Raw genomic sequence first — 26,846 nt, 5'->3', positions numbered from 1 at the left:
GTGTAGCATGGCACGTGAGATTAAATTTGGAAAGTTGAAAAAAATCATAACAACACGGTTCGACGAACCAAATAGTTTTTCGATAGTATTTAATAGGCGGCATGTGTAAGGTACAGCTACTGCTGTTTTGTTTTTTGTCGTCAGCCATTTGATTTATAAACGAGTTTACCAGGTCCCAAAGAAATCGCAGAAACCCTGCAGCACCGATGAGTAGAGAAGTGAGGCTTAGAAATGGATTTCCCTTAATGACGATGAGGAAAATATCAGAGCAGTTCTTCGTTAACCGTGGCTATTAATGAAATTGAAGCGCTAGGGTAGTTTCCCATTGGGTTTTGAGAAAAGGGGTAGCTCACTAGTGATCAAAGGGGAAGAGAAGGGTATTTTTGGCAAGGGAGTTGTTGGATTTGATTCACGTATCGAACTACTATGTCATTTAGACTGATTGGAATTTAGGTTACGTCTATATTAAGATATTCTTTTTGAGAAGATGATTGGGTAGATGGGTCAGATGGTTTTGTACGTGGAGTAGAGGGTGGTGGCAATAATTCCTTTCATTGTAAGTGTTGTATTATTTGATTTACTACGTATTTTAACAGTTTTGCATTCATCACTAACCAAGTTTTGATACACTATTTATTTACATTTTTTCATTAATTATAATACATTTGGTATCACAAAATAGTTTTGTTAATAATATTTAAAAAAATTCCAATTGGTTTAGTCTTTCTTTATGATTTTTGACGATGTTTGGCAATGCTTCAAGACGAAATGGTCTTTTGGACTCGTTATGATGAATCGATGGTATTCCTAAGAAATATATTATAATTAAAATGTTTAATATTACGTAGCGTTCTTAGAACTAACATAGATAAACATAAATAAAATAAAAAATTGTCGAACGGGGTCAGATCAAAGCTACATGGTGGGTGTTCAATCTCTGTAAAGCCACATTTATGTATAATAGCCTTGGAGTACGAAGCAGTGTGGACTGGTGTATTGTGATGAAGCAAACACACACCTTAGCTGATATTGTAGTCATCACATTTTTGGTGTTTTTCGTAACATTCGTATTTTTTTGAATCGTCTCTCCTTTCCGATGCCGATGCCGGATCTTAGTAAAAGACTTCATCTCCCGTTGCAATTGATCGCATTACATTTTTTTGATCGTCGCTGCAAAGCTCTATAAATCACTCACATCATTCTATTAGACGCTTCTTATTCACTGCGTTGAAAATTCTAGGCACCCATCTAATTCTCGTCATATTCAAATGCTCATGTAGGATCTTGAGAAGACTTGTTTTAGAAATGCCGACCTGTGCTTCAATTTCTCTTGTTTGTAGGCGCTCATCAATTTCTTCCACTATATTGATGCTTTTTGAGCCAGTCATTACATCATTACCGGACCTTCCGCACATGGAATTTGAATGGCATGTGATTGATTATCTTCCGTATAGTCCTGACCTCGCTCTTACACCTAAAATCTTTCCTTGGTGGTAAACAATTCAACTTCAAATCGCATTGAACAAGCCCGACAGGCATTCTTGAGGTTTCAAAGAGTGTTTACTTCTCCCGATTTTGATCTTAGCCTACGACTGAGGTTCGTGAAGTGCAACGTTTGGTCGGTGCTTCTCTACAGCATAGGAGACTGGACATTGAAGACAATTGCGATTAAAAAGCTGGAGGCTTTCGAGATGTGGCTGCACAGCAGAATCCTTAAGGTGCCTTGGACGGCTAGATTGAAACACGAAAAAATTCCGAGACGCATCGGTAAGCAACGTGAATTATTTGAATGAATTATGAAGAGAAAACCGCCTTACCTAAGGTACATTAAGCGAAACAACAAATATCAATACAAATACTGATTGAAGGAAAGAGAGGGATCGGAAGGAAGAAAATATCTTGGCTGCGAAACATCAGGCAATGGACACATGATATACAATCCTTAATACACACCGCAAGGAAGCGTAGAAAAATGTTGTCGCGAACATCCATTAGTGAATATGCATTGAAAGAAGATAAAACACTTCAGCAATAATAAAGAGTTTAATCACAGGTCGCAGTCTTCTATGAGGAAGAAATAAACCAACGAAATTTACTATTTACTTTGTGGATATATCTAGTATGTTTTATAAATTGCAAATTCTTTTTTTTTTTCAGTAAAATTGCATTCTTGCGGAATAGCGACATAACCATAACCTAAAAATCTTGTTTATTGATTGAAATCACTTACCATTCAACCAATTGTTTGTTCCATAATTGGTACTATAATTAAGGTTCACTTTTGTTGGTGATTGTCGTCGATCTGTATCCTCAGTTGATTTGTTTCTTCTCGCAAATTCTGAAATAATTAAACGACCATTTCGGCCTGTTTAAGTTAGATGAATTGTTCTTTTAATTACTTGATACTATACAAATTTACAATCCAATTTGATTACCAATTTTAAAGTAGAACAAAATGAGTTTTTGATATGATAAGGTGTCGTCTAAGATGCCCATTTATTAGTTGCACAAAGGAATATAGAGTAATTAAAAAAAATTAATATCAGTTACAACCAGTAGGAAAAACGTTGTACAAAGATTAGCACTTCGTCATTCGGATTTCAATCCCTTTGAAAAAGTGAAAGACGGCAGTGAAAAATTGAAATACCAGATAATATTCAAGCAACTTGAAGGCTCGGTAATGTCCCGAAAATATCAGTGACAGATTGGAGTGAAAGAGTAAGAACCTCCAAGTTTTCCAGTATAAAATTTGTATTATGAAAAATTGTGCAACTTCTGAGTCCTTACACGTAGTTACTCTTTCATTTTCATATTACTTTTACTTTACCTAACATTTAAATAAATTTATTGTGAGATTGGAAAATTACCTTTCCAAGTTTGTATAACTTTAGCGGGATCCATTCTAGCAGACTGCCTAAGTAACTCACTAACTCTTTTAGTAGCAGGTTGAAAGTAATTGGTAATCACATCCTCTCTGTCAATTCCTTCCATCCGCTGCCAATAAAAAAACCATCTAAGAATTATTTAAATTATATCGCTTCTTCTAGATTGGGATAAAAACAAAAAAAAATTACTAAATCTAATACTTCATCATTTGATCTCAAAATAGGTGTATTCTAGTTCAATTCAAAACATCTTATATTGTCTAGAAATAAAAAATTTAATTTATGTTAGATAGTGTCAAACAAACCAGAGAAAGTATAAAGGATAGGATACGAAAGAGCATCAAGTCTATGGACTAAACAAAAACCTACAAAAAAAAACAAAAACATAACCAAACAAAACAAAATAAAAATATACAAAACCCTAATAAAACAGTAATAAACAAAAGAGAAGAAGAAGAACTTGAAAGAATCGAAAAAAGGATAATGAGAACTATAACAGGCCCAAGGAAGGAGAAAGAAGAGCAAAGAAAAACGAAGAAATAGAGAGAGAACTGGGGAAGGAGCATATAGTGAGATACATAAAAGCAGGAAGGCTCAACTGGGCCGGGCACGTAATGAGAAGAAAACCAATTGAAATGATGAAAAGAATTACGCAATGGATCCCATTGTGGCCAAGGAGAAGAGGCAGGCCGAGAAAAACTTGGAGAAACGAAATAGAGGACTCAATATAGAAAATTGAAGAACAAAATGCCGGAACCGAAAAGAATGGAAAATAATAACAAAAGCAGCTAAAACAAACGACAAACTATAAAAGAAAATAAAAATGAGAAAACTAGGAGTAATCCACCTCAAAAAAAAAGGATTTAAAAAGCCAAAAGCGATAGCCATAATCCACATGGGATTGAAAGGCTTGATGATGATGATGATGGTGTCAAATGTTTTCACTACTTCATCATCACTATAAGTTTTGATTGTTCCACTAAAGATAAAGGCTCATTTAGATCATTCAATTCTGCCTTATTTTTTGTAATTCTTCTTACTCTTCTCCAATGCAAGACATAATTTATTCTCAGTAACCAAAATAGAGCATTTGTGGTCGATTTGTAATCACTTGGTAAAGTGTATGATCTCGTTCTATTTAACCCAATTTTTTTAAAAATAATGTGAAAAGTTATAATCTACGAGTTTTTGATTCTAGTTCTATAGCCGAATATCACGGTTCTCTGGGTTGCTTCACGCAAACTTTTACTTGTTAATATCAAAGTTTTAAAAACATATTGAAAAACAAGCCAAATAACTTTTAAATATATTGCTATTTGCTCTTCAGGAAATATAACTCATCGTCATTTCCAATCCATTCGTACAATATTGAGCAGTGTAAGCAAATTTCAAAAGATTTGACGTCCTCAGCGTGAAATTGATTAGGTACACCGATTCATAATTTAAGAACCGTAGCGCCCGTCATTAGGTTTGGTCATGTGTTTGTAACACGCATGTGTGATTGCTGGGCACTCACCGATAACGTGGTCTGCAGTTTCTTCATCTCTAAACCCTAGCGACATTCCGGATCGTCGATGATGTCTATAGCATGGAGATGACGTATTAAATTATCAAGACCAGTCATTAATCCTCTTTCGCGCCTGTTTAAACAGAAAAGTTGATTGGAAAGACAGGAAACTGTTTTACGAAAAAACTTCGTGGTTATGTGGTAGTTATACAAAGAGTCGGATCTAGACCCATTAGAGCTTTGTTGATAATCAATCTCTTGATCCAACGATCGGATACGAATATGCTTTTATCTTTATGTTCCATCCATTGTTCCATCATCAACATCGACATCGTTCAAGGGATTTTTCTACAATTGAGGTTTATTTCCAGACGATTTTTGTTGTTTTGTCTTCTGAAGTAGTCTTTCAATCACCCACTAGAATATATCTACTGTTTTCTTCTTTAGGTGCTCCGATTTCAAGAAAGTATTTATTGTGATCCATTATTATTCCAATTTTATATAGTACAATTCTGTTTCCGATTATATTGAAACCTTATATTGTCTCTTCCTTTTGCAACCCGTTTGGAGCTTACTCCATTTTCCAAATTCTTATAAGGTCGTCGACGCTTTTAAGTGATGTTGGAATATAGATCTTGTATTTCTCATAAATTGTTTCAGAGTATTTGAACGTTGTAATGAAAATACATCTCGTGGCTTAAATTCATCGTATTGTTGTCCACTCTTCACCTTCCATACACATCCGTATAAAGTTTTTTGAGGAATCCGTTTGAAAATGGAAAATATACCTTACCACACACCAACACTCAGAATTACATAATCTGACTCGCGTTTCGATAACCAAGTTATCGTCTTCAGGGACTAAAAGTTTAGAGTAATTGGTGTGTTCATTATGAATATCACAAATTCAGTTATTGTCATTAAGTGGTGAACAATGTTGTCTTCTTTATATACGAGGGCCGTTTTTTTTCAACCTCCGATAGGCTATAAATAAAAGACAAGACAAGACATTTGTCATATCTATGCACAGCTTTTCAAAACCCTCTTCAAAGAAAATTGCCGCCAATGAATTCAAGTAGAGTACAAAACAGACCTTGACACTTCTGGAAATTCCGTAGCCAAAGTAGTAATGGTGAATCTGCGTTTTTCTTTAACCATTCTGTCAACTGCGTCTTTGATCCCCTTCATCATGCACATCATTACGGCCATCTTTAAACTTTCGACACCATTCACGCACAATATCATCACTCATGAATTTTTCTCCATACATAAGACTCATTCTCCGATGTATTTCTGCACCATTACGACCTTCAGCCTGTAGAAAACGAATCACACTTGACGGGAGCATCAATAATGGCGGACATGTTTACGTGACTGTAGCACAACGCCGACTGACGTCAACAATAGAAGTCTGTAGTGCGAGTCGCCTACAGCGCATGCCCTCGTAGCGTCTGCACAGAGCGATCGGAGGTTGAAAAAAAACGGCCCTCGTACAAATAATATCTTTGATTGTGAAGTGTGAAGTTTTATTGAATTAAATTGCAAAACTAAATCGTGCATAATGTGAAATTGTGTACCTCGTTATTGTTCAAATATGGACTAGATGTGTTAGATTCACTCGAAGACATTCCATTGTTGTTATGATCTTTATCAAGCAGCAGCATGCAAAAACATCAAACAAAAGTATTATAGCAATTTTATCATACAAGTTTTAATTTTTTTATCAATATAATAATGATTTCCCAAACATTTTCGATTATATACTGGTGTGTGTATTTATGGATATTACTAAAAAATTGTTGTTTAAACATACTACCTAATCTTTTTCACCGTTAAACAAAGTTTCTACCTCTCCATTTATTGTTTTGCAAAATTAAAACTTCCAGAAAACCGAACTAGAAAATAGAACATTCATGTTATATTTGCCTAGTTCATTTACTTTCTAAGCACCGAGGAGGAGGAAACGCTGGCAACAGAGCCCGAACTTCCCAATCTAGTGGATTGAAGAACACATTAAATTGTCAAGAAGTGAAAAAACTAAAAGGCACTTGTCATATTTCTGTATGCAAGTCAAAATTTAGAAGGAAGGTAAAAACTCTGACAGGCCTAATTACAAGTAGTTTATCATGGATTTAACACATGCAGAGTTGTCAATTCGAACAACTGGTTCCATGAAATTTGCAATTGTCAATCTGTTATTAACACAATAAGGAAAATTCTGTAATTTGATAATAGATTATAGGAAAACTTGACTGCGGATTTATATAGTTTCTATATTGAAAAGCTGTGCTAGATTTAGAAAGAATCAACTTTATTGGTCTAAGTTAGAGATATCGTTGCTGCATTGTACGATGACTTGTAAAATGAGATAACGGATTAGAGAAATTACAAGTGTTGTATTACACTAAGCAGTTACAATAATAGCGTTCACGACCACGCGCTTTCACGTTTCACTTTGATCAGATCGTTATACTAGTAAATCTAAGTGGAATGGATTATGAAGATTAGTGATTTTTTCGCCGCGATTACAACGATCGTAGTCTCCATTTGGGATGGTCAAAAGATTATTTCAGACGCTGGGAATGCTTAGTGAAACGTACCGAAAGAGTACTTCTAGCAGTTAATAGAGATACATTAACTTTATTTTTATCCCGTTCTAATAATGGAACACGAAATTCTTCGAATATGCAGTCTACTATTACTTTGTCTATGGATTTGAATTAGTAGAAGATCCTTATTATAAAGTCAGCGACATCTAGAGGATTATACAGTTCTGGGGAACCTCTAGGACTCAGGAGTAATAATAATAGTAGTGAAGAATTATTAAAACAAGTCGATGTTTTTAAAACAGAGACACTTTTTTAATAATTTGTCACACTTTACATATCCACCATTTAAAAATAAGTTTTTGATGGGTTGAATCACGCATATTTCATTTTGCATCGAATTCTTATTCGCCTTGAAGCAGTTTGAAAACAGAAAATACTTTTTAAATTTGTGTATTAGTTTTTTTTGTTTATTCATTATAACTGAAAATTTCTCCTTTTGTCACTAGTCAATAATATATCCCAGAAATTTCAGCTAAAAAACACTACAATCATGCTCTTTCACATAATCACAAAATTAGAAAAATTACAAGACAGAATTTTTTTCTAGAGCTGTCAAAACTTAATTTTTTTCCTTTGATAATCACTTTTGAACGATTATCGAGTTGGTGTCTTTAGATCAGGCATTACAGAAAAAAAATGGACGACTTTTGGGAGTTCCCGACTGGTAAGTGTATAGTGGTGTCAAAATTTTTGAAAATTGTGCTCTTTTGAGTTTGCTTACCAAACAGGCACATTTTCACTCTGGTCCTCTGCAGTTGGAGACATATGATACGCTGAGGTTGTTGTATGACACGGGAAGTGGGCATAAGTGGTGGGAGAAGAGGTAAGAGAAAGATAAAAGGTAATTTGATCTCAGAATTAGTGGTAGGAAGGTAGAATGAAGAATATTCGACACATTACACATTGACTTGGTGAGTTCATACTATATTTTTGTCAGTATCGACAAATATAGATTCTAGGTTCGTCTCTTCTTTTTTCTACATATTTATATATGAAGAAAAGTGATGTCAAGAATAGTTTTGTGGCAATAATAAGTAAGTACCAATATTCAGTGCTTTTCACGAAAAATGTAGACAAGACTAGTCATAAATATCCATGCAACGTACCCTCATGATGTTAGAGGTTGCAAATAACTCCAACTGCAGAAGATCAAAGAGAAAAATGTGACCGTTTGGAAAATAAACCCAAAAGATCACTATTTTCAAAAATTTTGATCGGGAACGTCCCCGTGGTCGCCCATCTTGGTTCAGTAATGTCTGATCTAAAGATACCTACTGAAAATAACCGGTCGAAAGTGATTGTCGAAGAAAATTACCTGGAAATGAAGTTTTGACAGCTCTAGAAAAAAATTCTGTCTTGTAATTTTTCTATTTTTGTGATTTTCTGAAAGAGTGTGATATTCTGAACAAACCCGGTACTAATATTATAAACAACATTTATTATAGCATTAGTCATTCTTTATAATTGTGTTATTACAACTGTCGTTAATTTTTATTAGTATTACTAAGCATATTATCATCTATTTTTCAAATGTAGAAGGTTGTGTTTGCAAAAGTTTGATATATCAGTCTTACAAAATCATTAACACTGTGAAATTAAACTTCAATTACTTTTTCGAAAATCAAATGCTGAAATAATAAATACCGATTACTAAACTTGTATGATGTTGCTATATATTTTTTCAAATACACGTAAAAACACAAAATTCAATTTGTTCCCAATATCCAACACTCAAACTCAAAGCCAAAAAAAATAAACTAAATTTTTATTCACCTTAAGAAAAGAATTTCTCATTGGATAATCGTCTTCTCGACTGTCTTCATCACTTTCCAAACGACCGGGGGCTGTTTGAGTATCGCAGTTTCGACCTACATTGTTTGTATGTTCATGTTTTAGAGTCGAAACTTAATATATAAACTCCTGGATAAAATTTTTGCATTTTACAACCCTTAACAATAAATCGAATAAAGTGATCATGTCATCATCTTGTTGACTGAGCTAAAGTGAGCTCTATCTTCCACAGGTATACCTGTCGGGTTTACCGGAACGTGTGTTCCTGTCTTTAAGAAGCTTTTGTTCATTTTGAACGATTTAAACTTAGTACAATCATCATTCTAATAGCACAGAAGACTGAGAAAATACTTGGTTATCAGGATAATTTTAGTTAGTTAAAAAATACAAAAATAACATAAAAACCAAAAGGATTCTTTTTGGTCATTTTGTATTCTTTAACTAAATGAAATTAAAATAATACAGTGTTTAATCGGTCTTTACTGCTTTTAAAATGTTGTTTGTACTAAGCTTAAATCGACTAATCTCAAGAAAATAATCGCAGATAAGTATCGTGTTATACATCAAGGACAATAATTATAAAAAAGGCAAAGGATTGATGGAGCTAGAGCTTTTATTACCGAAGATAATTTTTAACCGGGAGGATAAGGGAGCTAACTCTCCTCGAAAAAAGAGAACTTCCTCAAATTTCTCATTGATTTAGGTAACTTCGAGACTAGAAATACGATGAGATCTATTTGTGGACCTCATCAGCACACGCTTGTATTTTTATCCAAGAGTTTTCATGTTGATACAGTTCATGAACATTTATTGAAAAACCAGATATTATAAAATGAATTTTCATTTCTATTTGTCACAGCTCATAGATAGATATTTACTACTTTTTATTATATAAAGAGATTTTATAATCCAATCAAATTAAACATATACCCTATAAAAAATATTAAATAAAATACCACCAAAAGGAGAAATATTCAATAATAATTAATAAACAAATTAGTTATTACACATTTTCAAAATTTTGGTCTACTTTTAAACTGGCAGAGACAGAAATTGTGAACGAAGAAAACTTTATGATTGTTTAAAAAATATTAAGGGGATTAGAAAGTATTGGAGTTTCTGAGCACGTCAATATTTGAATGTCATTTGTCATTCATTGTGTACATCGTCTTTAGATCCAAAAAATATTTTAATATCCCTGAGTAAGAACAAGCTAAACCTCCTTACTAACTTCTTTATAAAGTAATCTCTTCTCAATAAGTACCTGATGGAATTGGGTTCAGCAGATTTTGCGGGGACAAGGAAATTTCCTCTCCGATGTAAGCAAGCACAAGGGCTGCTACGTACAAAGACAAACTGTAGACAAACCAGTGTAGCCGTTGTCTTCGTTTGTATAGCGGATGTTTTTTTTTTGTTTTGCTCTCAAAATAGAGCAACGAATTGTCGTGAAATTTCACATGAAACTTGGTAAAGCTGCAACTGAATCTAATTTATTGAAACAAGAGTATGGCAATTAGTTTTCAAGATAGCTGAGAAGATATTGAAGATGATTGATGTTCGGTTGCCCTTCCACTTCAAAAACCGATGAAAAAATCTTGTTCGATCTGACTAAGTATTCCTTCTATTGCTGAATCTATAGGAATTGACAAAGAATGTGGGCGAAACATTTGACACAAAAATGAAATATGCGAAAATTATGTGCAAGATTGATGCCTCATTCCGCAATGTCTATCAAGAGTTTTCTAGCCATGTACAGCTTCCAAATGTTAAACCACCCACCTCATTTGCCAGATCTTGCACCGTGCGACTTTCCTAAGTTCAAATCTGCATTAAAAGGAACAATATTGGATTTTGTGGAAGCTGGGAAAGAAAAAGTTGCACACGTCCTGAAGATAAACACTTCCTGGACTGTTTCGAATAATGGAAGATTCTCATTGAGCGGTGTAGGGATAGAGGAGGGATACATATTGAAGGCGATAATAAATAAATTTACATAATATCATAGACTCGATATTTAATAGCTACACCTTGTATACATCTATATCTAACGCACGTCAGAAAGAAGATTTGGAGAAAATCAGGTTCTCATTATTAAGGGATCAGTATTCTTGGTCCGAATAATGCTTCTTGGTCGTTGGATGAGTCGTCGATCGACAATATTTCATAGAATTCATTCAAAGTGAATACAACTAAAAGTAACAGAGTCAAGTCTAGTGAATTGAAACAATTTAATAAATTTTTTATCTCAAAAATTTCTTCAACCATACTTTGCGTTTATGGATTTTCCTATGTGGTGATAATAAACTTATGCTGGCACAGACTTCTGAGCTATATAATCAAATAATGAATAAGGAATAAGATCAAGAGAGATCAGGATGAACGATATCAACAAATATAGTGATAATAAAAGAAAGAATCTACAAGAGGTACCACCACAAAGAAAAGATCGAAAGAAAAGGACAGAGAGAAGGGGGGGGGGGAAACTGGAAGAATAAAGAAACTCAACCCCAAGTCTTATACCTGTCAGTGTAGAAAGACATAAGTATTAAGTAAGTAAACAAGTAAGTTAATTTTTTTATTTTTGTTTGGTCCTGCAAGAGTGGACTCGATAAACAAAAAAAATTAATATATACCTGGCGGTGGTAGTTTCGTCCTTAGTATCACTAATTCTGGAAGTTTGTATTTTTGAGAATCTTCTAGCCATATTGCTTGTTCTTTGATGGATTCCAAATCGCTATATAAAAAAAGTTGGTTAATACACACGAGGGTGGTTTTGCCCAATTTTGACTACGTTATTGAAAATTATCAATAAATCCTCCCTTCATTAAGCTGGGTTCATACAGAAATAACAATAAGATAACAAAATAGAAAATAAAATATTAAAACAAAAATGAGAGTTAACTTTAAGGGATTGCATGATGACTGTAAAATAGCATAACATAATTCAAGGAAAAAATGATTAGCTTCTTATTTTATGTTAAGCATTCCGCACAAGGTCGTGATGTCATCCCATACATTACAAACCAAAGCAGTTGTCTGTGAATAAAAACAAAAGTTGCTGTGTGAACGTAACCTCAATTTTAGTAAACAAAAAGATAAACATGTTAAAATTCCGTGTATGTATGTTACTTGGTAGGTAGGCTTAAAGGGAAGATATTTTTAGGGGTTAGGTCAAATAATTTGTAGATCTTGGTCTGCATTAGGGTCTGGAGTTAAAAGGAAAAGACCATTAAAACTTCGCCCTATAAATGAAAAGGGTAAAACTTATAGTGTTTATCATGATAAATGGTGAAGTAAACTACATAGACCAATTTTTTAAATATACCAGAATTACTCCAAATTAGTTACTGGCTAGTAAGGATATCTCCACAACAAAGACTGGTTATGACGTTGCTGTAAGCTTTGTTCTTGACTTTGTTTTATAGCTTTTTCTGTCTACTGATTAGAGCTGGGTAAAATTCTGGTGTGAAATGTGGTACATCTCTACTGGAATTCATCAAACATGTAGAAAATTTTTTTGAAAAACAGTTGAAATATTATGTAAAGTCTGTTATATAGTATTTTTTGTTTTCTCTATGACTTAAACAAGTTCAAAAAAATTCCAAAAGAGGAAATACTGAAAAACTGTCAGGATTACACACAGTCGTACAAGTAGGTGAGAGCAGTAACTTCCAATCTTATGAGTTGTATGAGGAGCTACAAAATATGATCCTAAATTTACCCAACTCCATTAAAGACGTGAAACTTCTGCTTCAATATTTCATAGAGAACGATTTGAAAGAAATTTACCCAAATATTAACATTGTAATTAAAATTTTGTTATCAATACCTATAAGTACTTTTTCCGCTGATAGGAGCTTTTCAAAATTAAAACTAATTAAAAATTATTTAAGAAATATTATGGGTCAAGAAAGACTTTCAGATTTGGCAGTTTTATCTATTGGAGCAGATATAGCACTAAGATAAATTACGAACCAATCATTAAGGAGTTCAGTAAAATCAAAAGTAGAAGATGTCTCTTTCTTTAATTATTTCTTATTTTTTCATTTTTATTCAATGTTCCAAAGAAGGATAAGTAAAAATTAGGTTTTATCTCTTCACTTTTTATTAAAATTTTGTCAATTTATATATGCACCTATCCTCTAAAACTTGTTTAGCTCAACAGATACTACATCAATCAATAAGTCATGTGACTGACACACAGATGACGCTGCCATTGTCATATCCATATGACGTTTACGAAGTACCATCCTTCAAAAAACTATGTGTAGAATTTCATGACATTTAAGTGAAGCTAATTTTGTTATTTTCAAAACAATTCAAAACAAATGTTAATTTATCATTACTTCTTGATAAAAAAGCACACTGTATGAGCTCATCAATGGCCTCAAAAGTGCTAACTAAACCATTTGTTATTGGTTTGCTGAATTAAAACGTGTTCGCACAGACAACGATGATGATGAACGTTCTGGTTGTCCAGAAAACATCAAAAAAGTCCACTAATTGGTTATATCTAATCGTAAAATGAAATTGCGTAAAATAGCTAAGTCCGTGAAGATATCAGAAGGAAGTGTGCTTACAATTGTGCATGTAATTTTGACCATGAGTCAGCTTTTTTCAAAGTGGGTGCTGCGTTTACTCACAGTCGATCAAAAACAACAACGTGTTGATGATGCAGAGCAGTGTTTACACGTAATAAATCAGATTTTTGCGTCGATATGTAACAATGGATGAAACATGGATCCACTATTTCAATCCGGAATCAAAACGATCATCATCTGAGTGGACTGCAGCCGGTGAATCACGTTAAAAGGCACTACAGTCAGTTGGGAAGGTTTTGGCTTTTGGTATTTTGGGATGCGCATGGAATATTATTCATCAAAAATGCAAAAATCAAGGAAAAACGGCCTCATATGTCGAAGAAAACACCTCTGTTTCACCAAAATACAGCACGGATTCACAATTCGATGGCAACGATGGTTAAATTTAACGAATAACACTTCGAATTGCTCTCTTATCCACTGTATAGTCCAGTTCTGGCCCTCAGTTACTACTGGCTATTCGCTGAACTCAAAAAAATGCTCAAATAGAGAAGGAATTGTTGAAACTGAAACCTATTTTGAAACAAAAGACAAATACTTCTACAAGTACGATATCGAAAAGTTAGAGAAGCTTTGGAATTATTGTATTGCTCTTGAAGTAGATTAATATGTGTTTTTCTTAGTTATTCACACGATTGAATGAGTGATGTAATATTTATTTGAAGTTTTAGTTATCTTTCTGAATATTACTCAATCCAAGAAAGTACATGGTATGAAAAGTCCAGCTCACTACATTATCAAAGTAACTTTTAAGATGTTATTGACAGTTTCACAGCCTCTACTACTGTCAGAACTCACTTAAAAAATGCTCCAAACTACTGTTAGAACTCACTTAAACAATAGTGCAAAATATTACCAAGCAAAAATTTTCAAGAGGGAACCTTCCAAATTCTATTATTCCTTTTTGAGAACGCCACCTATTTTTTTATTTTGCCATATCATGTTATTTTTCTTTTATTTTATATCTCATCTCATTTTTTTCTTTATAGAAAGTTTATAACCTCTGCTACTGTTAGAACTCACTCGAACAATAGCACAAAATGTTGCCAAGCAAAAATTCTGTATTTTTTTCTGTAAGAACCCAACTTTGGCAAACAAATTTGTTGTTTTAATGATAATGAACTACATTTCTATTACCTATAGTTACATTCCTTTTTCAACGTCCCCGTTAATTTGTCCGCTATCTGACTCAGCAGTTTATTATTTCTTTCTTGTTTCCTTATAGTTTCTAAATAATCACCGCGTTCAGTTTCGAATTCGCTTTGAATGTCAGTAATTTCTTTTTCCAGTATTTTCATTTTATGCCTGTATTTTCTCAATACGTCCGTTTTAACTCTCAATTCGCAACTTATGTCCTTGTATTGATTATATAGTAGTTCTCTGTCTTCGTTCATCTCGATTTTGGCCAACAAGTGAGCGACGACTCTTAAGAAAAGAAACAAACAATAATTAAATATTGTTTAAACTAAAAATGATACTTATTGTTAGAGTAAAACAAAAATTTATAAGTACAAATCTCAAAGCTACGATATACAAGGAAAGTTTGATGGAAAAGTGATTTTTCAATGCTTTGAAGCACGATAATAATTATTACTAGATGATTCGGATTATTTTCAAAGTTCAGAATTAACGAGAATCGACTGTATTATTAGTAAAATTATTACGAGGCTCTTTCCTCAGCAGCTTGTTTTTTTCTTCTCCTTCTTTCAGATAATTCCCTATCGTCTGCCTTCTCGCCACCAATAATAGATGCTTTTAAAACTTCTATTCTATCCATTATTTCTGCTTCCGATACTTCTTCTTTTCTTTTTAAACTTATTTCTTTATTTAACTGTTTGATGTTCTCGTCGTATTCTTCTTTTATTTTTTGAATCTGTTTCAATATATTTTCTTTTTCTATTTTTTCATTTTCATGCAACGATTTCAATTTTTTCATTTCCTGTTGATACTGAATGATCAATTGGTCTCTTTTAACGTCTAAGTCCAGGTTTGCATAATTATAAAGTTGATTCGTATCAGTTTCTTCGTTAGACGTTATTGTTAAGTCTTCTACTTTGATATCGTTTATGTTTGTTTGTTTATTTTCGAGCAGACTTTTTAACCTACTTATTTCTTCTTGATACTGTCGCAATATCGCATCTTTTGGATCCTAAACAAGAAATAATAATTATTGATACTAGATAATATTTTGATAGAGACTTAAAGAAAAGTAGAAACGTCAAATTTTATCTTCCAAAAATTATTAATGTTTTAAAACAGAAGAGATATAAAATTAAGAGCATTTAGATGCATTAATAGTATTAAAAGTGTTTATTGATCTCACCTCGTTAACTTTGGGTTTATTATGAATATTCTTAGCTCTATTAGCATATCTTAAAGTGGATAAAGTTTCCATGTAGTCTCTGCAAGCTGGTCCGATACAAGCTATCATTAAAGTTCTAGTATTTCCTCCCAAGGAATCCTGAAATAAAATTTTATATAAACAGAATGGGCAACGAAAAACAGTAGATGTTTTTTCTAAGAAAATACGATACAAAAATTCTTTATTTGTCAACTCCTTCTCTTTAAATACTCCAAAATCTTATTTTTAGGGAATATACTACGTGTGGATACCGCATGCTTACAAAAAACTATTTTTTGTGAAGCATTTGTCAAAATTCCAAAAAGAAAGGAAAGGATTCTTTATTTCCTACTAACCTGTAAAAGTCGAGTGAGTTTGGAATCTCGGTAAGGTATATGTTTTGCCTTACCATCTACCAAAGCAGAAATGACATTTCCAAGAGCACTTAAAGACAAATTTATTTTAGTTGCTTCTTTCAGTCTTTCGCCAGTAGCGCCTGTTTTGGTTTGCCTTTCTGATCCGGCTAAATCCACAAGATTCAATTTACCTAAAACCCATTTTTTGAAATATTTAATTTACAATATAAATTGCTGCATTTACAGTTTAATAAAAATGAGTATTTGTTTAAATAAATTAAATGAATAAATATGTACGACAAACTTTGACAATATAAGCACATCATTTAAAAATTAGTAGCCATATATCGATTTCTCAAAAATTAGGCACATTTAGAAAACATAATTAATATTAATTATTAGTTTAGTTTCACTGTCGAGGCAGACCTATATATATATATATATATATATATATATATATATATATATATATATATATATAGCGTTACAGCTTTGCCAAGTTTACATAAATTTACCTATTCTGAAGAAATAAACGGTTTCATGGAAAATTGGTCTCCAAACCTCAATGATGAAACATCAACTAGACACATAAAAATTTGTCATATGAGGTTGTCGAGAAGAGATCAACGGAAATAAATGTCTATCCTTAACAAGTTTTTACGTGTTGTAAATAAAGACGTGAAACGACACCCTCGATTGCCTTCATTTACAACCAAATCGTGGATGATTTTTTAAAACATCCGTTCTGCCTTGCCAGCAGAATCATTATTCGCAAAACTACGTACCAGAGTATCTTATGTTTTCTCCTGACTTGACCCCTGGAGACTTTATTCTAGTTTCCAAAGTCGCGCTGAAGGGTACAAAATTTGCAGGTTATGAAATAAAATAGAGCGAGGTTCTCATAAAACTTATGCGATTCGTTAGAAATCACTATGGGGACTCAATAATAACAGGAATAGCATTGGTGGATACTTTGTAGAAAAACAAGTGCATTAATTTTTATTATTTATGACCTGTATATGTAGATTTACCTCCAAAGACAATTTTTCAGGTATTTTTAATATGAAGAATATGAAAGAACCAACTGAATATATTTGTATTGAAACAAATTATTAAAAAACATATTAAGGCTTACCTTTCCTAATATTATCATTATTATTTACATTACTTATATGTTCTAAACTGATTGAAAAAATACTATGGGATCTTGAACTATTTTGGTTCATAAGAGTGGCACCAATCATCCTGTTTTTTGAACCAATGTTTAGTAGTCGTTCACATTCCATCGCATTTTGTACTGGTAGCAGAGATAAACCTTAAAGTTATAAAAAAACTCATTTCAATATACCGCTTCCTTCATCAACAATCTGGCAACATTGTTTCTACTATTGTTCCTTAGTACGGTATAATGTTAAAAATATGCGTTATGAAAATTACAGTTTGTAGCACTGATTCATGTTTGACAGTTGACTTTGGAAATATTATTGCTTATTATAATTTATTGTACATAATATATTAAATTGAAATAACCAAACACATGACCTAAGAATGCATCATCCAGTCAGCTATCAAAATGAAACAGTTATTCAGAGGAACCAACCCAATACAGAAAATTACCAGAAATCGTTTAAGAATGCAGTCTATTGCGTAAGAGAAATAAAATACCAACTTTATAATCTGACAACTAAAGTTTCGTGTAAGATGTTAGGCGTATTTTAGAAAGCATCTAGCAATTATTGTATTTTCATTAGATATTACTTACCAGGTACAGTTACACCTTCATTGGGAGATTCCTTAAGACATAAAGGTGTTGGAGTTTTATTAGGTGGTAGTAACAGATCTCTGAAATACAATTCAATGAAATGTTGGCTATTTTGTTAGTATAAAAAAATGTAAAAGGAATTTCGTCTGTTAATAAAGAATTATTTCTTGGCTACTATCGAAGCCAAATGCAAGCAGTTGACACCTCAAGGAGAATGTCACCGACAATAACATTAAAAAAGTCAAGAAAATAATTTCGGATAACTATAAAGTACTGATGAAACGAGAAACATGTCTTGAATGAATATTAGAGTATGCGAAAGAACTGTTGAAAGAATGTGTCGCGTGAGCTCTTACTTGACCAAAGACAACGACAAATTGATGAATCTGAGCAGTGTTTAGATCTTTTCAATAGCAATCAACCCAAATTTTTGCATCGATATGTAACTTGGATTTATCATTTTACACCGGAGTCCAATTGATAGTCTGGCACGTGATAAATAGACTCCAAAGCGTGGAAAGACGCACAAGTCGGCTGACAAAGTTATAGCATCAGTATTTTGAGTTGCACATGGTATAATAATAATGAAATTATGTGAATTATCAATTTCATATAAAGATCGAAATTCATATTGCGATACGTGAGCTCTTGGACTCATATAGTAAATAGAGTGCGTTCTCAAAGTCTTTACACGAAGTTTTATTATAGTGGAGCTCCAGCGACCACTCAGTCAAGTTGTTTTGAAAAATGTCTCAAATTGAGTTTCGGGCTGTTTTAAAATTTTTGATTGAAGAAGGATTAGCACCAACATATTTCCACCAATTAAAATTGATGAAAGTTATTTCACTCGAGACAAGGTTAATTGGAAGATGACTCAAGTGCTGGTAGCTCAAGTGATCGGTGCCTAAAAGCAAAAGAAGTTGCAGCACATATCGGCATTTCAAAAAAAAAGTTTTCTAAAGCAAAATTAGTGCAAGGTGGGTACCTGGAATTTTCAGCAGTATGCCATATCAGAGTCGAGTACAATGTTGTCAACGATTTTTAGAACTTAGCCGCGAGGACCATGATAGTGTGATCTAATCAATTATAACGAGTGGTGAAACTAAGGTCTTACTAAGATCCGACATACAGATAAGATTCCTGGGAGTGGCATCGGAAAGGAGAGACTGTGCCAAAAAAGCAAAGGTCACAAAAGCTACAAGATTTTGGGATTGCGAGCATATCCTTCAGATTGACTTACTAAGACATTTGTGCCAAAAAATTGTCGATAAAAGGTCGACAAAACCAAGTGGCAATGGTTAGGTTAGGTTACGTCTAATCCACACTGCTTCGTTTTCCAAGGTTACTGTATACAAATGTGGCTTCACAGGGATTGAACACCCACCATATAGCCCTAATCTGGCCCCGTCTGAATTAAGGGGTATAAGATTTAACAGCAACGATGAATTAAACAGGTGATGTACAAAAATTTTGACTAGTTGCAATGAAGGTTTAGTCAGACGTTCTGAAAAGTTTGTGGAAATAAAGGGATAATATATTGTAAAATAATCACAATTTTTTTTATTTATGACGTTTCTTCTTATTCTAGGCTAATATTTCATTGACAGCACTACAAAACATTAATTATTATGACCTTTCTTGACGCCATTTTGTCGATTCCTTGAATCACGTGATGAATCGCACGATTTTCCGCCTCCCTGGTCGTGCTAATTGTGTGTGAAGTTAGTTAGTCAAAGTTGTAACTTGAATTTTGTAAAACCCAACTTAAATTGACAAGATAATCAAAGTTTGATTGTTAAATAAATGTTTCCATTACATTACTTTTGCGTTTTGATATATTTTGAAACAAAATTAAATAAATAATTAATAATTCAGTTTCTAGTTACTACTAAACCCTTTACATATGACTTCAACTTTGTTCTATTACTTTTATAATGGTTTACAATTATTTACCTTATTTGTTCGTTGTATATTTCTAGATAGCTTACTAGAGCTAAATATTTCACTCCACTAGTGACTGAAATTGCTTCAAAAATATGTTCGAACGCCCTGGAAATTACGCCCTTCTGAGGACTGTTCTCCGATTTTATACCTTCCATTGTAAATGATTTTCCACAACCTGTTTGTCCATAAACAAATATCGTAGCATTGTAACCTTCTAAAACACTCTAAAATAATGAATGAATAATCGACTCGATTAATTAATAATACTTAAAATAGTGCAAGTTGTATTAAAACTATTTGTAATAAAAATTCTTACTTCTACTAGTGGATAACATATATCGTTGTATATCACTTCTGTGGTGGAGTTTTCTCCGTAAGCAGAATCGAAGGTAAACTGTTTCGCAAAAGCTGGACCATCGTTGGGATCCCATGTTTCCACAACACATTTATCTACTTTAACAGTACACTGTAAATAACAATCAATTATATATTCAAAATTCGCTACTTCTTTAACAATTTTACAGCATTTTGAGCGGAGTTTTTTTCTTTTACTTACTTGACAATTAAGAGCTGTTTCTGTTTTGTTCATAGGCCGACATCTGACTATAACTTTAACGTTTTCTGCCATAACTAGCTATCCCAAAAGTATTCAAGTCATCTGGAAATTACAAATATTATTTTTTTGTTTGAATTACGCCACACAAGAATATTAGAGTAGAGACAATTTTTTAAACTTGTGTGGATAGAAGTTGGTTCACTGTAAACGTTTTACTTTAACTATATATATATTTTTTAAATTATTTATCAAATAAAAAAATATGCTGTTTGAAATACTGTTTAATAAGCTTTGATATGCGTAGCAACCGCTAAACAAATGAAACGTGTTGGTTTGTAAAGATAATAACAATTTTGTCAAATATTGAAATTATTGTGTTTGCAACAGAAATTTGCATGTTATTCATTTTTTATAATCTCGATGGTGTTCAAGTTTAATGCATACTACACCAAAAAAGACGTCCAAGTTTTGATTTAAAGTATGCATAATAATGATAGAATCGACAGGCACCAAGAAGCTAGGAATGATTATGACTTAAAATACAACCGAAGGAATTGACACTGTCAACAAATTATGCGCCGGTTACTCGGCGAAAAGATGGCCGATGGTAATTTTCATCATATAATGAACGTAGCAGGGATCAAAAAACAGATATTGTTCAAATCACGATTATCAGTAGAAGCTCCTGATTGAAGAAATATTTTTCTCAAAAATCTGGGTCAAGATTTAATGAAAGAGCAGTTGTATGCCAGATCAGACATAAAAAACCTTTCCATAGATGTGAAGCCTTCATTATCAGAAAAGAGCTGTTGAAAACTTCGAAGAAAATCAAGCTTTATAAAATTGTGTAAAGAGTGTTTAGAATTTGTGTATTGGAAACATTCCAAAATAATAAGCGAATATTGTTTGAAGGAAGGTGCCATGGAAGGTGTTTGCGACGACGTTTATTTTTTCATAGCAAATCAAATCATCGAGTGAATTACAAAGTGAAATGAAACAAAAGTTGCCGACCAGAATACGGCTACCACCTGGTGGTGTTGCAAAAGCCTAACCGCCTGGCGGAAGGCTAAATAATTTGATACGACTCACCGAGCGCTTTGAAGAGTATGTCAGCGTCAAGAGGAGACTGGATATAGGCGACTTGGAATAGTTAATCGTCACCTTAATGTCGTGCATCGACAGCTCTGTGAGGTGCGAGGTGTGACTATTAGACGTTAGACAGCAGGAAAATAACCTTACCCCTAAAACACCTGCAACTTATTCTAGCTCATCGGCAAGCACACCTGCGTTTTGGACAGGAACATATGAATGGATCATTGGGCATCTGTTCTGTGAAAGTTTACAGAAGACCAAGAGAGCGATTAGCATATTGCTTCATTGAATAGTGGAGCGTTTATGGAGGTGGCTCCTGCATGATCTGGGGTGCAATGTCTATAAGAGCACGAACCGTCCATGTATTCATTTGTAGAGGTGACCGCGTTCACGAAAGAAGAGTTTTAACTGCTAATAGATATATCGAGAAGAAGTTTCGGGCTATGGAGTGTCCAGCATATATTCTTCAGATGAACGTATAAAGCAATCCTTGACGTGTGTCACGAGGAAGAAGGCTTAAAAAAAGCTCGTACAAGCTGCTGACAGAATCAATGCCTAGTCCTTGTTAATTGACTTTTATGATTTATAATTTTTTTTTATAAAATTAATAATATTTGCGTTTGGAACTAAAGAGCCGCAGCTTCACATCCATAGAGCCGCAACCTCAAATCCAAAGAACCGCAGCTGCATATCCAAAGATCCGCAGCTTCACATATAAAGCGCTGCAGAATGCGACCCATACTTTAGACTCAAAATCCAAAAAGCTGGAGGGCAAAATATAAAAATATAATTTTTAATCCATTAGCTTGCATTCAAACATAGATATTTCTATTTTATAAAATAAAAATAAGTGTTAATTTTACGAAGTGTGTGTGTGTATCGGAAACCATTATGCACTAGATACGTATAACCTCAAACTACGTGAAACATAACCTAATTAAGCATTATTACTACCAACTTAAATGCTGAAGTTCCATAACCTTGCATCATGCAAATCAGTTTAAACATTATATTTGTTTACGAAACAAATTTAGGTAGGTTAAGGTAAACAAATCGTGACAAGTATGTGCGCAAAAGGGAGCAAGGTTATTGGGTCAACCGTATTTCAGTTATTAAAACGGTAAAATATCGATTCATTCAGTAAAAGTGGCGATTCCCTCACCGATATAATATATGAACTTGAGCATTAGGGTTTCCAGGGGATACCCAGTTAGTCACAACAAATACGTCACGATTTTTAAGAAATGATAATTGAATTGCATGATAAGTAGATACACAAAATGTTTAATTTTGATTTTTTAAATTACATTCACTAACAAAGAAAATGGTTTTTGTCAACAATACCTGATTCATAAGTTTCTAGTGGCTTCAACATACAATACTCATACCGCTGTAGCATAAAGAACGAAGGGGAATATTCAGTATTCAAGAGAATTCAAGTTCCCATTCATTCAATCCAAATTTTTTGTGCTAATGTTTAGTCACTGAGATAAATTTGGTTCCAAACAGATAATCCTTCTTCGAGAATCCCAAAACAGCATGTCTGCACGTCGTAAATAATAATTTCTATAAAATGTATTCGAAAATCTCAGCTTAATCCGATTAGAATTAAAAAAAATCATATACCATGGGTTTACTGAGAAAATTTCTATTTTTAACTCCAAATATAAATATTTCTAGGGGTCTAATGATTTCTCCTTTATACATTTGGTGATCAAAAAAAGCAAAAATAAAATAATTTACCCTTCGTTGATTTGCAATTCAAGGATTAATACATTTGGTACGTCAACCAATTAACAATGATTAGTGATGCTGTTTACATATTTGTTTTCGTCCCTTATGCTATATATCCTATACATCCTATATATATCCTGAGTCTTAACAGAGCAGTGGCCTACAGGGAAGCTCAAAATATGAAGATTGGGATCGATACACCTCTATATCAAGTTGCATCCGTTTGAAGTTATAACGTTCAAAATTTCGAAAAAAATTAATTTCTTTGCAGCCCTTAAACGTGAAAATACTAAATTTGGTACACTATATAAGACTGTTAAGTGCGTTGAATAATGGTAAATAAAATGCGATAAAACAATTTTTTGGAGTTAATTAGGGGTGACCTAACCTTAAAATTTTACAGAAATTTTTGAAATTAAGCAGCTTAACCCCCTTACCACCGATCACCTTGAAAATTGAATATGTTGTACAGTTTTTCTCGCTGAACTAGAACATATATATTTGTTGGACGCGGAAACGTCATCTTCGCAGTTTTTTTAGGTTGAAAGATATAAATATTAAATAGTGTGTTACTTATATTTTATAAATGTTTGATACAAAAGGAAGTTGTAAGTAAGGGCGGGGGGATGAGGAATATGTCCAAATGTTGTCTGGAAAATGATTATTTGACTAGTTTTTTAACACAAGTTAGGTTAGGTTATGTTATGTTAGGTTATGTCAGATTAGGTTAGGATTAGCCTAATACACATATTTCTTTAGAGTTTCAAAGCTGAAAAACTATGTAAAGACATTATTTTAGTGCCCAAAAAATCAATTTTATAACCAAAGATATGATTTTATTCTCGAAAATTTGGAAGCAAAAAGATACAAAATGTTCACCCTAAGATACGATCTGGGTAGCATTATCAGATTTTCTCGAAACCTAAAAACTCTACTTTTACTGTTTCTTTCTAATGTTACTTGTACCCTTTTGCATCTAGCCCTTCCAGTTATTTTGAAGTTAAAGCAAGAATTAACAATGTGAGTATGGATTAGAAATAGGAATACATTGGAAAATTGCAATTTGAAGATCGAAAGTTTTTTGCAATTTCCTACGAAGACAACTCACATTGTAGTGACGGCACTGTATCAGAGAAATTGAGTGTTTAAAAGGAAGATCCAATATCGAAATTCCACAGTGGGGCGAACCTATGCATCTAAATATCTGAAATTTCGAATTTTCCCATATTTTTTTTAATTAAAAATCTCCACCTAATATATCTTATTAAAATGACCGTCCATGGAAAACGTCCGTTTTTTTTAAAAAAAAAAGTACCACAACTACTTTGATGAACCATATTTAATGAATATTCTTTATAACCTCATTATCATAATTTAAGTCAATGCAGTTTGATCTTTTATAAACTTTAAAAGTTTTTTTTAAATGGAAAATATAAGAAAAATTCATAAAGAAAATCGCTCAAAGTCACTCAGAAATGTACTTCCCCAGAAATTTGTCTATAAGGTTTATAGTTTACTTTCCATCAATAAATAGATGCGAAAAATAAATATTTAAACTTATTTATTTTAGCTTTCATTTTTTTTCAAATTTTGTCCCTATAAATACCAATTTTTTTGTTTTAAATGTTCGTTTATACTTTATGAACGCATTATTATCTTTACTCCTCAAAAATTGTTGTAACAAGAAGGTCAATAAAGCATTGATAGCAATATGAAAAAAAAAATCGCGAAGTTTTTGATTTTTTCAGAACACACTATAAAGTTTCAGACATGTAGACAATGGATTCACGATATTCGACTCGAAAATATTCCTAATAAGAAGAGTTGTGTGTGCGCAAAAAATTTATTGTAAATTGAATGGTATCTACTCCTCTCATATGGGAAAGTAGGATTTTAGTTTGCCGTAAACTTTTTACACGGTTACTCCCATAAAAAAAGTGACCTAAGTAAAAGTTTCTGGAAATAGTGTGTGGAATCAATTTCCGACGTCAAATACTAGACTTCCAATTAAAAAAAAGTCTTCTGGGCCACCCTAAAAACCAAAATTAAAATTTGAATATAAAAATCGATTCCTCGTTAAACAATAATTGAAGATTACGTTTAACTTTGTGTCCAATAATTTGATGTTTCGCCCTAGTGTGCATTGACAATATAAAAAAAATATACGAGATAACAAGGTACAAACAACCGCGTTCTGTAAACTAGAAAAGGTTGCAAAAAATTATAGACATAATAAACCAAGAGAAAATAATTTATATTATAGCAAACAGAATGTGTTTGACCAAAAGGAATATGTAGAGCTTGAGGCGGGAAAGTACAGAAAACATATAGAAAAAGTTTGTAAATTCGGATACCTGGGAGAAAAACTGCCACAGTGTTGCGCGTAGATTCCTTCCTCTCCCCCGAGTTCAATGGTAGATTCTGGGAAGTGTCATTTTTTTGTTAAAAGGTATACAGTCTTGTCTTCTTGGTTGTCTGAATGTCTACATGTCCAAGCGTTTTCGCGGCCTCTGGTAAACTCTTTCCAGCCTTCTTCGGCAAGAAAATATATAATCCGAGTGGTCTTTCGCCTTCTCCATAGATGTCCTCGATGTATAACTCAGCTTTTGCTTATGGAATGCGATTTGAGTTTTCATAAAGACAGTAAAAAAACTGGTTATATTAGAAAGAGATGTATAAAGGAGAATTTTCGACGGAATAAAAACAAATGGCAAACTTTGGAGAAGAACAACTAACCAAGAACTGAACAAGGTACATTAAAGTTCAAAGAGTAAGGTTGGAAGAAGGAGAAACAAGAAGAAGATGTAGGTCAAAGCAAACTTTCTCTTTTGTACCTAATAAGTCTAGCAATTTGATTGGTAATCACTTGGAGAAGATTTCGGTTATTAAATTTTCAACTATTCATTTATTTCTGAAAGTTTTTCTTCAATATCAACAATCACAATTTTAAAATCGTGTAATTTAAATAAATATATATTTTGGAAACTACATCTTCAAAAAATACTTTTTCGACACAAAAAATTTAATTTACCGAAACAACGTCAAACTTACCATTTACGTGGAAAACACGAAAACAGTACAACGACAAACTCGTGAAAACCGTAGAAATGTTGAAAACAAACTGACCGATTGACCGTATAAAATAAAATGACCTGCGCTATTCCTATAGATGCATACCTACGGTTCGTCATAACTTGACCTCTGTTTAACAGAAAAATGTACGCTATCAAACTAATTTTCACCTTAAGGACTAATTTTTGCTCATTTATTTTTCCACTTTCGTTTATATATGGGATGAGATAATAAAACATGAAATTACTGTAGAATTAAAACATACACGATGTTTGGAAAATTTTGGAAACGGAATGTACAAAAAATTGGATGATTGAGAGATTGATAAATTTTGAATTTTGAAATTCTAATTTCATCATGTACAATCGTTCCGAAGATAAAAGGGGAGAAAGGGACTATAATGATTCCACTTTTGGATGATTGCACTGATCACTTTTACATAGCCCATTTCGTGTAAAAAACGGTCATCAAATCTAATACATCAAATCAGGAAATGAAAATATTTTTTTGACAAGAGCAATCTAAATATGTCGAGTCCTTAACCATCTGCTAGCCAACAATCAGACAGGTTTTGAGATCTCCACAAAAAACACCCT

At 32.9% G+C, this 26,846-nt stretch overlaps 1 protein-coding gene across 2 annotated transcripts; it reads right to left on the bottom strand.

Annotated features, from left to right (window-relative positions):
• Positions 1 to 681: 681 nt before the first annotated feature.
• LOC130453348 (kinesin-like protein KIF17) lies at positions 682 to 26,310 on the bottom strand. Of its 2 annotated transcripts, none has more exons than XM_056793031.1 (15): positions 26,230 to 26,310; positions 20,353 to 20,454; positions 20,113 to 20,262; positions 19,806 to 20,020; positions 17,853 to 17,932; positions 17,226 to 17,405; positions 16,091 to 16,281; positions 15,717 to 15,854; positions 15,058 to 15,542; positions 14,531 to 14,818; positions 11,426 to 11,526; positions 5,970 to 6,037; positions 2,868 to 2,994; positions 2,231 to 2,365; positions 682 to 807 (listed from the first exon to the last, which is right to left on the bottom strand). In XM_056793031.1, exons 2-15 carry the CDS (start codon positions 20,422 to 20,424, stop codon positions 698 to 700), a joined length of 2,340 nt encoding a protein of 779 aa, XP_056649009.1. In that variant the 5' UTR covers positions 20,425 to 20,454; positions 26,230 to 26,310; the 3' UTR covers positions 682 to 697. The 2 variants fall into 2 exon arrangements, with proteins under 2 accessions (XP_056649009.1, XP_056649010.1); XM_056793032.1 differs by having other exon boundaries at positions 2,231 to 2,338.
• Positions 26,311 to 26,846: the final 536 nt, after the last annotated feature.

The sequence above is a fragment of the Diorhabda sublineata genome, chromosome 2 (assembly GCF_026230105.1).
Source record: "Diorhabda sublineata isolate icDioSubl1.1 chromosome 2, icDioSubl1.1, whole genome shotgun sequence".
Classification (NCBI taxonomy): Eukaryota; Metazoa; Arthropoda; class Insecta; order Coleoptera; family Chrysomelidae; genus Diorhabda; species Diorhabda sublineata.
The sequence above is the reverse complement of the archived record's forward strand: the minus strand, read 5'-3'. Positions and strand labels throughout refer to the sequence as shown.

Coding starts and splice junctions, on each gene's coding strand:
- LOC130453348 (XM_056793031.1), bottom strand. CDS start 20,424: ATGGCAGAAAACGTTAAAGTTATAGTCAGATGTCGGCCTATGAACAAA. Junction 20,263..20,352: donor AAACAGCTCTTAATTGTCAA/GTAAGTAAAAGA, acceptor TGTTATTTACAG/TGTACTGTTAAAGTAGATAA. Junction 17,406..17,852: donor TGAAGGTGTAACTGTACCTG/GTAAGTAATATC, acceptor TATAACTTTAAG/GTTTATCTCTGCTACCAGTA.